Source organism: Trichosurus vulpecula, chromosome 1 (genome assembly GCF_011100635.1).
Source record: "Trichosurus vulpecula isolate mTriVul1 chromosome 1, mTriVul1.pri, whole genome shotgun sequence".
Classification (NCBI taxonomy): Eukaryota; Metazoa; Chordata; class Mammalia; order Diprotodontia; family Phalangeridae; genus Trichosurus; species Trichosurus vulpecula.
This window is the reverse complement of record NC_050573.1, coordinates 63,411,478-63,429,413: the sequence shown is the minus strand read 5'-3', so window position 1 is coordinate 63,429,413 and position 17,936 is coordinate 63,411,478. Positions and strand designations below refer to the sequence as shown.

Sequence of the window (17,936 nt, the reverse complement as noted above, 5' to 3'; positions counted from 1 at the left end):
GTCAATTTCACTAAACAGAACTCATGTTTATTTTTTCCCAGCATCCTTCCAGTCACACAGGTTTGTAACACCAGGGTCATCCTCAACTCTTCATTATCCCTCCCCCAAGATGTGAAAACAGTAACTAATGTGACTGTTCCTCTTTCCATCATCATTCACATATACCCCCTGCTTTCCACTCACACAACCACCAGCCAAGCTTAGGTCCTCATCACCTCTCCACCAGACTGCTGCCATGGCTCATCATTGGTGTCCCTGCCTCAAGCTTCCCCCTACTCCAAGGAGTCCTCCACAGACCTACCAGAGTGACTCTCCTTAAGTGCAGGTCTAACCACAACAGTGGCTCCCTACTACCACAATCTGACCCCAACCTACCTTTCTTACTCATTATTCTAGAATCCAGTCATACAGGCCCTCTGGCCATTCTGCACACACAATGCTCTAGCTCCCAGCTCAATGCCTTTGCACTAGCTGTCCCCCACATCTCTAAGACATTCTCTCTCCCTCTTTGCCTTTTCATATCCTGGTGTCAAGACTCAGCTCAAGCACCACCTTCTACATGAAGCCTTTTCTGATTCCCTCCTACACAGCTCCTACTGCCTTTGTATATGCCTATATGTGTATATTTGTCTCTGCTGATAGAATGGAAGCTCCTTAAAATCAGGGGCTTTCCCTTTTGTCCTTGAATCTCTACTGGCACACAGTAAGTAGGTCATAGGTCAAACATAGCTATAAATACTTGCTGAGTAACTCATTTGGACATAATAGAAACACCAATTTTCCATTTTTACATTTAGTTTTTCCTTGATATTTCCAAGGAATTACTATATACTTTGTATAACTTTTAGAGACATTTTAGTGGAGAAAATGCTAAAAGCAATTTATGAGATACCTTTGCAGCTGAGCAATCTCCTGACTGATATCATCAAGCTCTTTTACTCCTGTGAACTCCCCTGATCCAAGAGTGCTTGAACTATCCTAGAAGAAAATCCAAACATGCAATAATAAAGTACTCATTTCTTAATGTCAATGACTGTTATGATCAACTGATGCCCAGGAGGACTACCCACAGCCAGGTCACCCACACCAGCACGCGTTTAAGCAGAGTAAAGCAGAACAAATGTAGCAGTGGAAAATAACCACAGAGAAGATCCCTCCCACGGCTGAACTTAGTCCAAGCTCATTCCTACAGTGCCCCAGAGTGGGGAGTTTAGGAGGTGAGGCACAGAAAATATCTCAGGTAGATTTACATCCCCCACCCCTGTGATAGCTTATTGTAAAAGTCACTACATGTCTGAGTTGAGGTGGCCTCCCTGACACTCACCTGAAGAGGAGTGCTTCTTTCTGAGGGAGGGATCATGTCAGGGGACAAAGCCTGAGGAGGATCGATTCCTTTATGAACCTTTTGCTGGATGAAATACATGGCTAATGCAAACTGCTCCTTGCTTAGCTTTCCCGTCTGCCTTGTATCGGCCAGGGCCCTGTCATAAGCATGGAAATGTTGATTATTTATTAAATAGATTAATCCATCATGACTAATAAGTATAAAACATAAATTCAATCCCCCAATGTTTTTAAATCAACCCAGATCCCTCACAAAGGTTACCCTGACAGCAAAAAGAATGAAATGAGCTGTTTTCTTCTATTTCCCACCCCAATTTCTACTTGTCTTCCCCCCTTAGAGGCTATGTCTATGGTTCTATTAACTGAAGATGCCTAATTATTTCACTCCTGTGGGAAAGAAAACCAAAAATCTACCATCACTACATTGTGAGCCTGACGTTGGAAAACCCCAGGCTAACCAGGAGAGTCTGTTTAAGCAGGAGAGTGTTGTATACATGGAAGGGGTGTTCATTTCAATAGCTCCAGTGGCTGGTCCTATGTGTGCCTATGGATTACAGGCTATGTGAAGGAAGCAGCATCCTGTGTGTTCTGTGCTCTGTCCTGCCTGCCTGCTCTGTCTGGCATAGTGCCAAGATCCCTGCCAGATCTCAAACAATATTCATTTACTGAGCTTTTAAAAAGTAATTTCCATCCCTAGCTGCTACTCTACAATTCCCTGACTTACCATAGAATTCCGCTCATACAGCAAGGTACTAATACATTTTAGTGATTTATACAGCACATCTAAAGGTACCCATGCAATTAGCTTCACTGCGATCCCTCTAAAGATCTGAAGGGAGCTTTCCTTTTAATTACAAAATAAGCAATTCTGTCTAATTTCCTCTAAGTCTGGCCCATCTGACTATGGAGACAAGTTTTCTTCCCCTCTCTCTCCATCATCTTTTATGCCAACCAGAACCACATGCATAAGTGGTTATCAGTAAGCTGAGTCACAGACCTTTGTGCAGTGGTAACTCCCACCCTGCTGGAGAGAGCACCTGAAGTGGTTACTTTATGTAAATTCAATGTTTTATAAAGCCGTGGAGGTGTCTGAGAGCACCCCACAAACTGCTGCTAGTGGATTAGCGATCCTTACTTAGCACTCATCTACTAGTGAGGCTCGTCACTCCTGGCCTCTGCCCCTGAACCCTCACACTTCTCTGGGTCTCGGTTCCCTCATCGGTAACATTCAGAGGTTGGCCTAGATGTTCTATGGATTCTTGGATAGTAATTGAGGCAGCACAGTTATAGTAGAAAGGGCACTGTACTGAGAATCAAAAATCCTGGGATCAAACCTGAGTCGTGCCACTTACCAGTCACTATGGAAAAGTGACTTAAAACTCCTTAAAGCTGTTTCCTTATCTGCAAAATCAGGCTATTACTACACTATTCACACTCACCAGAGTATACGGGAGGAAAAGGCTTTGCAAACCATAAAATATTACAAAAATATGAACCATTATGAATAGTCATTTCCATACTGGAAAAGACAAGTTATCCATTCTCCTTTTAAGATTCTCTAAGGAAAAAAATTTCTACACCTCAGCCACCTGCATGGGTAATTAGGTGCTGAAAGTCTCTTTACATCAGAAATTGCAGAACAATGGAGGCCTGCACTGCAGCACCGCAATGTGCACAGGGTAGACGAGGCTGACTCCTCTGAGCCACGGGGAGAACTAGAAGGAGACTCAAAGGACAGCAGCAAGTGTACTCGATGTCACAGTGTAATTAGACAGTTAGTGGTGTAGCACCAACTGGCAAGGAGTAGGGAGTGGATGATTAACCATTCCTGTTAGACTTCTAAATTGTGAATGGAGCCTATTGGAGATGTTTCCATAGGATGATCAGTGTGACTGTTTAAAGCAAATGTTAACTAAGCAATATTTAATCTATCCTCAAGAGTCATCTTTAGGAACTGATATTCAACTGCTAGAATGTAAGCTCCTTGAAAGCAGGGATTATTCCATTTTTTAAATCTCTGCATCCTCAGCACCTGACATAGAGCCTGAGACAAAGCAGGAGCATAAGAGATGCCTCCTGATGAACTGAGGCACTTATTCCAATGATACTGCCATGATTCAAAATCACATCTGGGATTCCACTTGAGGAAATATCTTCCAAGTCAGCAAACTTTTTTTTATAGAACCCCATCTTTTGAGGGTAAATTGGGGTCCAAATTAGGTGAATGAAGCAGATAATCAAACTGAAACATCAATTAAGGTAAAAACAAAAAACAATAAAAAGATGTAAGACTATATAACATAACAACTCATCCATAACCAGATCTGAAACCAGTTCCAAATGGAATCAATTACTCTGAGCAAGGCAAACATTTATTTCATTGTACTAAGTTCTGCCATATTTGCTTTAAAAAATAAACCATTATGTCATTAACTTATAATCATAGTCCCATGATTTTCTCACTTGGATTCAAATTTATACCAGAATAGAATTACAATGTAAACCCAAATTTTTAGATGTTTATGGTAAAATTACAGTCTCGAAAGTAAAAATGTGCTCCCAGATACTTCATTGAATAAGTTTTCATAAACTTATATGCAGAAAATTAAAAATAGTTTGTCCCCTTGCACTAAAATTTTATATGGCAGCTCTAAAGAATACTATTGGGGGCAGCTAGGTAGTGCAGTGAGTACAGCACCAGCACTGGAGTCAGGAGGACCCGAGCTCAAATCCGAGCTCAGACACTTAACACACTAGCTGTGTGACCTTGGGCAAGTCACTTAACCCCAACTGCCCTACCTTCCCCCTCCAAAAACTAAATAAATAAAAATTAAGAATACTATTAAATTATCCTTTGGTTTTACCTAAATTTAGAAGGTCCAAGTCCTTCAAAGTGTCCTCGGAGTTAACTGGCTACTGGTTTTTTTCCCCTTTTTTTCCACCTGAACTTTCTCAGGAACTACATCCAACCCCAAAGTAAGCTTCAATCAAAAAAGAAATTTCTGAAAGGAGTTTTAATTCTTACCATATGTGTGCTAAGAGACTCTGAGTAAGGCCCGAGTGAATAAATATTTCTTTCACTTCCTGGCCACTCACATAACCATCCATGTCCAAGTCAGTTTTCAAGAAAATCTCATCAAATCTCACTTTATCAGACAATGGTACCACCCAATTCACTGTTGGCTAAAAAAAAAAAATTAAAGTTAGTCATCTTTAAGAGGACCACTCAATCCACATGTTTTATTAACTAAAGATAAGAAATGACACATTGGCTAAAACCAATGATCCATTCATTTTGGAACTTCGCCTCAGACAATGGCACCAAGGACAGGTTACTCTCTTCAATACTGATTTCACGAGGGTAAGGATGTGCGCTTCTGTTAAATCTATTACAGATTCATGATAAAACTTCCTTAAATATTTTAGTTTGCAGAGTTTCTTGGAATAACTGGCATTAATTGGTGACAATCTGAGGTATAAAATAGTACCTTCCCTTTGTCAGTCTTCAAAATATATGTCCCTCTTTTTATTCCAAAGCTTTTGTTTAATTCATATAGGATTTGATGATCAAATCTCTCTCTTTACTCTAGTTATACCCTCAATGAGTACTTGTAACTTTTTAAGTAGAATGAACTCACAAGTCAGTTGCTTGGGATTCTTAGTGCCTCGACATTATCACCATTACCTTTATCTCCTCACCAAATAAAAGGAACTTTCTAATCAATAAAACTATTATTTGTGAGGTGTGTGCACTGACGATTCACAAATTTTTTTTTCATGGAGGGGTGGGTTTGAAGCCACGTTCCTAAAAAGTAATAACTATAAAAACTAACATTCTATAGTGTTTATACATGCCAGACTCTGTGCTAAGCACTCCACAATTATTTGATCATTTGATCCTCACAACAAGCCAGGGAGGTAGGTGCTATTATAATCCTCACTTTACAGATGAGAAGACTGAGGCAGATTTAGTCTTGCCCAAGGCCACACAGCTAGTAAGTGTCTGAGGGCAGATTTTAGCTCAGGTTTTTCTGGCTCTGGGACCCATGCTCTAACTGGGGCTGAAGTAACAGAAGTACAAACCTGAAAATTAGAAATGTGATAGCCCCACTGCCCTACTCTAATCCCATTTTTGATCATCATGCACAGTTCTAGGTTTCAGAAGGAACTCTAACAAACTGGAGCAGATCCAGAAGAGAATGACCAGGACGGTGGGTGAGGGGACGATGATGCGGTCCTATCTGTGCTTAAAGAAGATCAATCTGTCAGCTGAATGGAAGATGACTAGGGGTAGGGAGCGACCTGAGACAGGGAGACCAGGAAGCAGGAAAGTGCAGTAGTCTAGGTATAAGGGTGATGAGATGGTGTCAGCGTCAGAGGAGAGGAGACAGATACAAAAGACATTAGGAAGGGAGAAGGGACTGGTCTTGACAAATGACTGGACACGGTAGTGAGAGAGTGACACACAGATGGTGAGCACGGATGACTGCAAGGTCAAGTACGTTTGATAATAATGGGGAAGTTGGGAAGACGGGGTGAGTATTTGAGAAAAGACAGTGAGTTTACTTTTAGACAGAATATGCAGTTTGGGATGTCTAACAGGCATTTAGAGATGGGAGACTAGATGTCAGCGGAGAGACTGGGCCTGGACAGATAGAACCCCAGAAGTAACAATAGTTTTCCAACCAAGAGGCACACTGAAGGGAGCCTGTGACAGAGATCTCTTCTGCTGGTGTGTCAAGGTAAGGGAGGCAGAGCTATACACATATACACACACCTACACACATACATGTGTATATGTGTGTACATGTGTATATTTGTTATCATGCACATAATCTGCACACAAACTATATTTTCATGAGTTTTCCTTTTAGCAGGTATATATATATATATATGCACACACACACACATAATGGCTACATATAGCCACCTTTATCAGTGTGTATTGTGTATATACGAATATATGTATAAATATACATACATGCACACATACGCACAGATAAAATCTGCACATAAAATAACCATATTTGCATGAGTTGATAGCTCTGTTTTGCCACGCAGTGCTATTCTCTTGGCACCCTAGACTATGTAGTTAGAGATAGTGAGTTAACATACCAAAATTGTATGTTTCAGGTAACAAAACGCCTTTTCTATCATCCTATTTTGATAGCTCATCTATTAGGATATTGTATTTGGTAGAACAGTAAGACAGACAAAAAATACAGAGAGAAAGTACTCTCCCATGAAGATCACCTAGAAATGAAAAAAAAATTTAAAACCTACCTGGGTTTGTTTTATGCCATGTTTGGGAGATAAGCTTCCCGTGCTGTTCAGACTATTCACACTGCCATGGGAGGGAGTTGAACGCAGGCTATCTTTGGGTGGGGGACTTGCAGGAAGAACAGGTACAGCACCAGGAAAAACAGGTTTTTTTCTTTTGGAGGGTGGTATAAGTGATGGTGGAAGTACAGAGGGAACTGGTTCTTTCTCAAGGGCTCGATATACTAGGTGCATCGCCTGCAAGTAACAAATGATAACAGACCTATAAAAGTCAATCAACAAAGAGAAAGACAAAAAAAGAACATAAGGAACAGCAATGATAGCAGTTCCCACAACTATGGTTCTCTGACAGACTCAATTTAAAGAAGCTTCTAAACTAAAATTTAAAGAACATTTTCCTGCAAATAAAAACATTTAGAGAATGATTTTTCTGACCACGTTTGCTAATTCTCTAGTGCTGGAATTTTGATAGTCAAGTAAAATAACCGCACTTATGAATATATGACCCATTCATTGTCCCAAAAGTATTCCCATAAATCACATATTTTCTAATTCCAAATTACTGAAATTGTAAATTCGAAGACTGCTCAGTAAAAGCTGTATTAAATTTTGGCTCTCTACAATGGTTTGGTTGGATTTTGTTTCTCTAAATTTGGTCTTGTGATTTCATTCATGCAGGGAACTTCCCATGTAAAAACATTTACCACTGACTCAGATTAGCAACTCATCTATAAATTATAAGCAGCTAACTGGGGCACTGATTTGTCTAGAATCACACAGCTAATATGTGTCAGAGCCAGAACTTGCACCCACCATGACTGGCCCTTTAGTACGTCAAAACGTTTCTCAAGTTCTATGATAAATAAATTGACTTACTCTGACAAAAATGGGCATACTTCATGTAAGTAGATTTTTTTTAAATCAAAAATACAAGACTTCCTTATACATGCATACTACAAATCTACTTTAAAATGAGTCTTTTCTTCACCAGTTTAAAAAAAAAACCATGAATGTACTAATCAGCTGCTTGGACAGCATGAACATTTTAATAGACATATCACAAAGATGTTGATGGTTATTTTTAAAAAGGTCTGATATGTGCACTTAGTCCAGACTTAGATAATAAAATAACAGTACACACAGTGGGGCCAGCTCCATCAACACCCTCTCCCACTGATTCAGTGCACTATGGTGGTAACCCTGGGCTCTCAAAGGTTGTGTGTCAGAAAACCACAAATTCTCACAGGTTCTACCAAACAAGAATGGATCTGAGAATATCCTGGTGACAAACCAAGTCCAGAGCCTGTCATCTGAGGACCAACCCAGTCTAAATGTAGCTATAACATTATATCACAATAAGGTTGGCCATGAGGGATAATGGTTGGGGGGGGGCCACAATAATAATTCATAAATCCAACTGTGATCTATATCAGGGAGGGAGTACCCCTGCTGATAACCAATATAGTATCATAAGCAAGTTATAAAATCAGAATTTTTTAAAAAGATATCTACAGATCATCTCTGGGATAGTAGTTCTTCAAAAAATATTACATATTATACATTTTAAGAATTAAGTTTTCTAATCATCTAACTTAAATGAGTGCACATTCCTCTCATTAATTCTTTCTCATTATAGCATTTTCTGAAACCACCAAAAACATTTAGCTCCTTTAGTTTACTGCACATGTAATAGATGTAAATAGAATGAATTAACTCCATAAATGCCTATCATTACTATAAGCAAAACACCAGTGATTAGGTCAAAGAGGGCACTGAGCATAAGGAAGAAAGATGAGGAGGCAGGAGAAGTGGCATGTACTAAGGAATGAAAAAGACATCTGTGGAATCAGGGCAAGGGCAGGGAGACACATGATAGATAGGAGGACAGGCAGCTGTGGAAGGACAGCAAGTGACCAGACGCACCAGGAATGAGAAGGGAAGGCAGCAGTGGGAAGAGAGTAAGGGGTCTGATACATCAGAGGGCAGCCAAATGAGGGAAAGTAGGATCACTGATCCAAACAAAGGCCTGTTGCTGCCCCTAAAAAGAAGAAAAAGGAAAAAGACAGAAAAAGAGGGATAAACCTGGACTGTAAAATCAAGAAACCCCTGAGTTTCACGTGCCCTTCCTCTGCTTGTATAATAAAGAGTAACAAAGGAAGAAGAAAGGACCTACCACAGCAAATTCATCTTTGTCCAAATGTCCATCTTTGTCAATATCACTGAGATCCCAGACCTATAATAAGATTAAAAAAAACACTACTAAGAAAGAAAGATTAGATTCTGAAGATCCCTATTTTCATTTAGTCACTTAAATACATACCTGCAGAGTTTTGGGGTATAAAAACGCCCAGTTACTCTAGTGACCACTAAACTCAATTTTTCCAGGCCAATAGAAACAAAAGGAGTGAACTGTAGCTGTCAAATCTTAGAAAGCCTTAGAGAACTCAGATTCAGAGACAAAAGTATAGAGTGGGCTAAGGAATACAGATCTAATTAGAATACATTTTCAAAATATTTCACAAGTATCTTTTACATAAATATACAGAACACAAATGCATAGGGAAATAGCTTTTTAAATTCAATATCTGTTTCTACAGCTTTTGGTTCCTTTTCTCCCTAATACCTGGTCATGATTAAAATTGTGCCCAAGAAATCCACACTTTTATCAACACTGACGTCTTAGCACAAAAGCTTACATTAACACTTCTTTTTTAGTATACGGTGCTAAACTCAACTCAACATCAACCAAATTCTCTAGTTCCCAAATACAAGAGCTAGAAGATTTCTATAGGTTCATATTAGAGTGGAAGAATCTGTACCTCAAGTGAAGTTTTGGGGGTTCATTTGAAAGGGTCTCCACTACATGCCCCCAGGACCCATGGGTCCACTAACATGTTATATGTTAATATTCTTTTCCCTAAAAATTTGTTTTTGTGCTTCATTCAACTTAACAGTAAAATGAGACTGTTCAGTTTAATTTCTAAGAATTTTCACAAGCTATCATGAATTTTCCCAAGTTGCTAAGTTAGTACAAACTGGGCAGGGGAGAGGGAAGAAGGCGCTGGGGAGGACAACATGGGGAAGAAAGATCAACAAATTGCTTTTAAAGAATTACAAAATCTTTTAATAATATAAACCCATATCAGCAGTGCAAACACTATCAAACACAGTGGATGTGTCAGTTGGTTTTGCATGACTTTTTCTTTTTCTTTTTTTTTTAACAAAAAAGGCTTATCAGGTATATTCAGAAATGACTGTAATGTGAAAACAAAAGGTATCAATAACAGCTGAAATAAACATTTTTAAAGCAAATATATGTGGTGGTGGTGGTGGTTGTTCAGTAGTTCAGCTGCATCTGACTCTTTGGGACTGCATGGACCATAGGCTGACAATGCTGTCCATGGAGTTTTCCTGGCAAAGATACTAGAGTGGTTTGCCATTTCTTTCTCCAATGGATTAAGCTAGCAAACAAAAGACCCTTCCCCAGGTTCACACAGCTACTTTGTGTCTGAGGCTGAATTTGAACTCAGGTCTCTCTGACTCCAGGCTCAGCATTCTATCCACTGAGCCACCTAGCCTCTTCCTACGTATAATATGTATGTATGTATGTATATGTATACATACATGGTACTTGACATCAAATATATATATAAACAAATGTGTGACTTTGTGTAAAAAATATATACATATTTAAACATTTAAATATAAAGTGCCTCATCACTAAGGATATGTCTACACAGTACCACACACTTAATTAAAATTACAGAAATTTATAACAAAAAAAACCCCACATACCACCCCCAAAAGATCTAACCCAATTCCCTTATTCAAGGGTATGACTTAAAAAATAATAAAACAAATTCCTTAAATCATACAGAAAAGAAGTAGTATTATTGCCTTACAATCACACTTTATAATAACATTATTACAATTTTAGCTAAAATTGACTTTAAGGTCTGCAAAATGATTTACATATGCTCTCTTATTTGATTTTCACAAAAACTCTATGAGGTTGTTATTATTACCTCCATTTCATAGCTGAGGAAAAAGATGATTTGACCTTTATCTGAGTCACATGACTAGGAAGTACTTAAGGCAAATTTCTATCTCCAGCCTCATTATTCCAAGTGCAGCATCCTATCCTCTCTGTCATCTCTCTGCCTGTACAGATCACAATAGGTGTGTCAAATTCACATAGAACCAGGGGCCACCGAGCCATAGCTGAGGATTCTGGCAGACCACAAAATGATTTAGAAAATCACATATTGTTTTCTGTTTCATTATATTTTTATTTGTTTTGTTAAATATTGCCCAATTACATCTGGTCTGGGCCATACTTGGGAGTGTTTTGAGCTGCAATATACCACAGGGAGGCTGCATGTGACACTTCTGGATTACAAGCCTAAGGCACAGAGTTCAAGGGGCTTCTCTAGGTCACATAACTAAGAGCAGTATTTCAGGGACGGATGATTCTTTTGGTGTAGACAGCACAGACAGACACACACACAGTTTACAAATATGCCACACCTTCATGAGAATGTCTTGCTGAGATGCCGTGGACAACACTGGGAGATGAGCCTTTCCTTAACTGCGTAGGCTGGTCTCCAAACAACAAACACACAATCTGCCATCAAAGCCTTCCCAGCTTGGTAAACCTGCCAGAACTTTTGCTCTACTGACAGAGTCTTTAAGAGGCCAGGATCAGTTCTATGACATAATGAACTGCTCGAAATAAGGCTTTAGTGCAGGAGTCCTTAATAGGAGGCCCACGAGCTTTTTTTTTCCTTCCATATTTCAAAATAATTGGTTTCCTTTGCGATCTTATGTATTTCATTTCATGCACTTCACAAAATGATTCTGAGAAGGGTCCATCCACAGGCTTCTCCAGAGTGATACAAATAAGTGAAGAATCCTTGCTTTGGTGGAAGCATAATTTAATAATGATACAAAAACACACTTACCCTGCCCAGGATATCGAGAGGTAGCTTGGAGTTCATCAGAACTGGTTTTACTTTGTCTCCAGAAAGCAAACCATTTATAGGTAAAAGGCTTTCAAAAATTCCATCAAATTTTGCTTTCTCTTCCACCTAGTTGGTAAGAAATAGCCTGAATAAGTAAAAAAGTGTGCCTGTGTGAGTGTCAAAAATGAGATCTTACAAGAAACTAAATGACAGCTAACCATTTCTCTTGCTGAGATCACAAGATATCCTCAATACAGTTTCAGCTATGGCAACTTGTACAGGCTTCAAATGCAGATTTTTTCCTTGAATGAAATAAACTTTCTGGAGGTCTGGCTACAGATTAGGGAGGTCACTGGCAATGAGATGGAGAAAATATAGGATGTTGTTCCCCGCTCTTACCCTGGCCCACCATATGACATGGAAACAAGCAACTTACGTTGCTTTAGTTGTAACTGCAAAAATGAAGATTAGAATGTCTATTTATCTCATCAGGATTAAAAAGAACACATATGAAAGGATTTGGGCTCCACAATAGAAAGCCATGACATTAACATGAATATTTTTACCATAAAATATGGTAAAGCACTCTGCAAAAAAAAAAAAAGGGAACTAAAAATAGGAAGTAATCTAAAACCATTCAAATGAATAAACCACCTCTAACTTCTGGTTAACATTTACAATACAGAGACAGCATAAAAGGGAGTTATAAATTAAAATAAACTTGTTTAGCAGCCCGTTAGTCCACCCACTAAGAAAACCTCTTTTCCTGCATCTACCTCAAAAAGGCAAAGCCCTAAGTATGTGAAGACTGAGGAAAAGAGACATCTGACCACACTAGTACAGGCACCAAGGCCTCTGAAGCCAGCCAGCTTATAGAAATATGCACCATACAGCCTCAGTTACATCACTGTATGTTTATATTGAGTGAGATTTTTCAAAAATACAGTATAATAAATATTATTGACAAATGACAAGTCATAAATGTTTGCCTGTGGAATTCAAGATTTCATAAAGCAGTTTCCTACTTCTTCTCTGTACTCCAACTATTCCCTTTTCAAGAAGAAAACTGGTCTTGTATAAAAAGGGTAGAAGCAGTGGGTGAAAGAATGGATTTCTAGTTTATTAAAAATAGTAGTTTAAATACTACCATTAAAATAATACTCAAATTTTTAAAACTACAAAAGCAAAAAAGTTCATAAAAATATTTTTCTGCACCACCTTCTCCATCCCCTTCAAAACGTAAGCAAAAATTTATTTAACCTATGGGTTTATCTTTTGCCTTTTTGATAAAAAGCAGTATGAAAGAAATACACTAGTTTTCTGCTAGTTTAATGACATAATATATCAATTTCTTTACAAAAGCATTAATATTATCTTTCTAGCCATAATATCTTTTGTATCAAAATGGCACTTCAAGTGGTGCTTGTCAGACAGGTCTCAATAAAAACATTAGAAAGGTTACAAATAAAAACTAAGGTTTAAAAAAAGATCTTGGATGTCATCATGTTCAGGAGCTATACCTGCATGCAAATTGTATTAAAGATGATATGATGGTTACGTATTACAGGAAAAGGAGACTGGCTGGTCATGCGGTGAAAATGAGAGACCACAGAGGGGCAGTTTTCAAATGAGGCATCTCAACAGGATGCCCCAAATACACTAACAAGCTACATGGATCCATGGGTGAATATGGACAGCAATGCCGTAGGAAAAGAAATGGCAGGAGGCAATACTAACCAACATCAATGAAATCAGAAATATTTCAAATTATCTAAGGCATAACTAATCAAAGGATATGGAAAAAATATTTCTCAAAAGAATTGCAAACTATTAACAACCATGTGAAAGAAAGTTCCAAATCACTAATAATAAGAGAATTGCAAATGAAAACAACTCTAAGGTTTTATCTCAATCAAATTAGCATAGATGACAAAAGAGGGGAAAGGTAAATGTGTGCATGTGGAAGGGGAAACCTATGGCAATATAAGCACAAAAATGCACTGATTGCAGAGCTGTGAATGGGTATAGTCATTGTGAAAAACAATATATAATTATTCAAAGAAAGAGATTAAAATATCCATAATCCTTTGACCCAGAGATTCTACTGCTAGGTAATTACCCAATGAAGTCAATAATAAAAAGCAAGGACCCATATACTCCAAAATATTTATAGCAACTCTTTTTGTAGTAGCAAAAAACTGGAAACAAAAGAGATACCTATTGATTGGGGAAGGACTAAAATAATTGTGGCCCATAAACACAATGGAGTAACACTGTGCTATAAGAAACAATGAATATGAAGACTACAGAGAAGCAGGGGAAGACTTCTATGAACTGATGTAAAGTGAAGTGAAGGAGAACCAAGAAAACAATAAACTATGATTATGACAACAACAAAATGAAAGTGCATGCTCCAAAATTACAGTGCCCAAGCCCGGCCTACAAAAGGAGAGATACGAGAGATACCTAATAGTTAATAATAACTAATATTTATATGGGGGCAGCTAGGTGGCAAAGTGGATAGAGTGCTGGGCCAGGAGTCAGGAACACTCTTCTTCCTAAATTTAAATCTGGCCTCAGACACTTACTAGCTGTGTGACCCTGGGCAAGTCACTTAACCCCATTTGCCTCAGTTTCCTGTAAAATGAGCCAGAGAAGGAAAAGACAAACTACTCCAGTATCTTTACCAAGACAACCCCAAATGGGGGTCACAAAGAGTCAGACATGACTCCAAAAAAAGAAAAGAAAATGAATATTTATATAGGGCTTTAAGACTTGCAAAGTGCTTTGAATCTTCAACATATTTGATCCTCACAACAATCCTGTGAAGCACCTCCTATTATCATCTCCATTTTACCGATGAGGAAACTGGGACTGAAAGAGGTTAAGGGACACGGTCACAGAGTATCTGAGACAGGATTTGAACTCAGGTTTGCCTAACTCCAAGTCCAGCAGTCTACCCAGGATGTAATAAGGAAGTCACCTAGCTACCTTATAACTTCCCTCTCTTACTTTGCAAAAAGGGAACAGAAAGGTCCTCTTTTTTGTCCTTTGCTATAAGACATAGCTCTCTAGGAAAGAGAGAAGAGATACACTGGGAAATGTAGATGATGTAAAAACAAAAGATAACTTTTTTAAAAAATTAAAATAATGTAACAAAGTTAGTTACAATGTTCACAAGTCCTGATAATTAACTTTTACGACCTGATAAGCTAGCACAGGTTCAGTAAGCAGGAAGAAGCATTACATAAAAACATACGCCTTAAAATTGTATAAGCCCAGCCTCTGAAACTCTTAGCTATTTGCCTTCATGTATTACTCCAAAGATGCCACTGTCCTTTTCAAAAACTATAATTTCCAATGTTAGACCGTGAATTCCTTAGGAGTAGGGGCTATTTTTGTATCTTCAGTACTTGGCACAGTACATGGCATATAAACCATATATACAGTAGGCACTTAATAAATATTTATTGACTAAGTCAACCAGTATTCTGTACAAAGTATTTCTCAGTGAAAAATGTCTATGTAGTATCATCATTTCCATAACACATTGGAGCAGCCTTAGAAACATTCAATATGAAATTCTCCATAGAAGAGAGATGAAGCTCAGTGGTTCCATGCTCAACTTACCCTAACAGCCCAGTGGGACTCTGCCGAAGGAGGTGTAACCAATAAAGGACTGCTAGTGTCATGCTGAAAAGGGGAAAAGATCTGATGTTAGTACCCACCCAATATTGTTAATGTTATTAGTATTATCATTAATAAGGAATGAAATGATTACACATGTATAACTTACATCAGACTGCTTGCCATTTTGGGGATGGGGTAGGGGAAGGTGGAAGGGAGGAAAATGTGGAACTTCAAGATCTAGATCTTATAAAAAATGAATGTTGAAAATTGTCTTTATATGTAATTGGAAAAAATAAAATATTATTTACATTAAAAAAGTAAGGAATGAAAGTCTGTTTTTACTCAAAAGAATAGCAAAGACAAAGCTTATACAAGAAGGGAAAAATGAGATCTTGGGTTGGTGCTTATAAAGACAAAAAGAGTAATTTACAAAACATAAAGGTTAAATTCATTTAACAGTTTTGATGATAATCACTTACAAATTTTGGAGGAGGAAGATTCAAGTTTAGGCTGCTCAAGTTAACTTCATGGCCATTTTGTGCACATGCTATTAGTCTCAGGGCAACATAGAAACCCTACAAATCCAAAAACATGGTAAGTCAACAGTTAATATGAGATTGTTTAAAATGTGCAAGCAAATGGTCTTCAGGTGTTGGTTTCCAGAAGAATTAATTTTAGCAATGCGGACAATTGTGCAAAAAATCTAAATCACCTCAGACTTCTTAAATTACCTCATGCCAACTGACTAATTTTTACATGTACTATTTGTTAAATTGTATTTTTCCTGCTGCATTATATATCACGGAACTTTTAAAATATATTTTGAAATAATCTGCTCCTAAAATTTATGAAACTTACTGAAACAAATGCCAAATTGTACATGCAATATAAATTACTAATCAGTTCAAGGTTTCAAATTATAGATTAAATATAAAAATTGTTCATTTGTGGAGTATTTTACAGTTACAAAGCACAACATACAACTTAGATCTCCACTCTCATTTAATTTTCCAAGGAGCCAGCCCTATGGGATACATTACCTAAGTTAGTTAAGTGTCAAAGCCAGGACGCACACCTATGTCACCTGACTGCAAGTCCAATGTGGTCTTACCCCTATATCATGATGCCATTATTTTAAATTTTTTTATTATTTCATGTGTATACCAGGTTCATAACTCCTTCACAAGCAGACGATATTAGATTCTACAATCCTCTGCACTTGCCATTCCAATGACTAATATTATTATATTAATAAACTTCAGCTGTCACACGAATGAGACAGATTCTTGAACTGTATTGCAAATGCCTGCATTTTACCCATAATACTTAGCTATCTAAATTACTCCAGAAACTCAGTGAGAAGTGGTAGGGAAACTTAGAGATGACCCATTACTTTTCCAGGGCAATGGCCTGCTGTGAAAAGAGGCCTGAGCTCCCAAAAGTTGTAATCCAAGCTGACACTCCCGTGTTTCGCAAACTTAGCCAAATCATTTCCTCACTTATAAAAGCACTATCCCTCATACAGGTTTGTTGTGAGGAAAGTACTTTACCTTGAAATTCTATATACAGGTGAGCATTTACAAAGGAACTAAGGCCCAGACAAGTGAAGGGATCAGTCCCAGGTCAAAGACACTGGGATAGCAACTTCTACATGGTTGAGATTAAGCTTGAATAAAGAATTTCAGACTCCAAGTCCAGCACCTTTCACCTTATGCCCTATTATTTGGCAGTAATGACTTAATAAATGATTTTTAATTCTGATAAAAAAGCAAGTGTCTCTAATTGACCTGAGAGCTTCAACCATTTTTGAAGCTAAACATATTTGTAAGTTTTAAAGTCCTTACAGTAATATTTTACCCTAGCCAAAGTCACTTAATAGTGTGTCCTTAAATGATACAAAAAGTGAATTACAGGTGTTAAAAAGTCTCAAAAGATACTTTTCAATTTTAACAATTTAATAACTTTTTTCTCATATATACAATTACTGTTACAGAGTGGCAATAAATATGGTAGAAGGTGCACTGCTCTTATTAACCTCAGGCCACCTGCCAGCTTTCTCCCCACTTGCCCTGTTTGTATGTATGTATATATACCTGTTTGTCCAAGAAGCCCTTACCCTCTGGATCTGCCAGATCCCAAATCTGCAGAGAGAAAAGCAGGCATTAACGTGACCCTCCAAGTTGAACGTGCTGTCATCCCAGGAGCTTCAAACAGAAATCTTCAACCTCTCCAGATACCAACACCCAACATCCTCGCCCTTGTCTCCCATTCCCTATAATCCCCCTAAGATGAAAAAGGGAGTATAAATGAAGTCATCATAGCATTCAGCTAGGACAGAAGTGGCAGACCCTGCCCAGGAGGGCAACATCAGCACAACTCCTAGGAAGAAAAAGGGGAGATCATAATGAAAACAACTCAGCCCCAGGAAAAGGGACGATTCTCAGTGAGGAGCTCTAAGACTTTTGAGATCCGGGTGCAACCTAGAAAGATGAACCATCAACTCATCGCTTACCTTTCCAAGAACAATGTCGGAGAGACCTGACTTTTTCAGAAAAAGTGCAGCTTCACCAGCCCCAACTCTCCCTGTGTACGTTGGATCTACCTGTAATAAACAAAACAGAGGGACTAGATGAGATAGTTCTTAAAAAGAGAAGAGATGCTGGGAAAACTGGAAAATAGTATAGCAGAAACTGGGCATAGACCAGTATCTTACACTGTATA

At 38.2% G+C, this 17,936-nt stretch overlaps 1 protein-coding gene across 2 annotated transcripts in view; it reads right to left on the bottom strand.

The window, feature by feature from the left end:
* Positions 1–17,936, bottom strand: part of EPS15L1 (epidermal growth factor receptor pathway substrate 15 like 1) — a 124,893-nt gene that overhangs the window by 81,837 nt on the left and 25,120 nt on the right. For both annotated transcript variants that reach the window (XM_036763262.1, XM_036763253.1), the window contains exons 3-12: positions 17,728–17,817; positions 17,309–17,356; positions 15,695–15,790; positions 15,216–15,278; positions 11,586–11,711; positions 8,798–8,857; positions 6,628–6,861; positions 4,370–4,527; positions 1,325–1,481; positions 893–978 (exon numbers count right to left, since the gene is read on the bottom strand). In XM_036763262.1, coding sequence (XP_036619157.1) covers positions 893–978; positions 1,325–1,481; positions 4,370–4,527; positions 6,628–6,861; positions 8,798–8,857; positions 11,586–11,711; positions 15,216–15,278; positions 15,695–15,790; positions 17,309–17,356; positions 17,728–17,817 — 1,118 coding nt within the window. The remainder of the gene's footprint in view (positions 1–892; positions 979–1,324; positions 1,482–4,369; positions 4,528–6,627; positions 6,862–8,797; positions 8,858–11,585; positions 11,712–15,215; positions 15,279–15,694; positions 15,791–17,308; positions 17,357–17,727; positions 17,818–17,936) is intronic.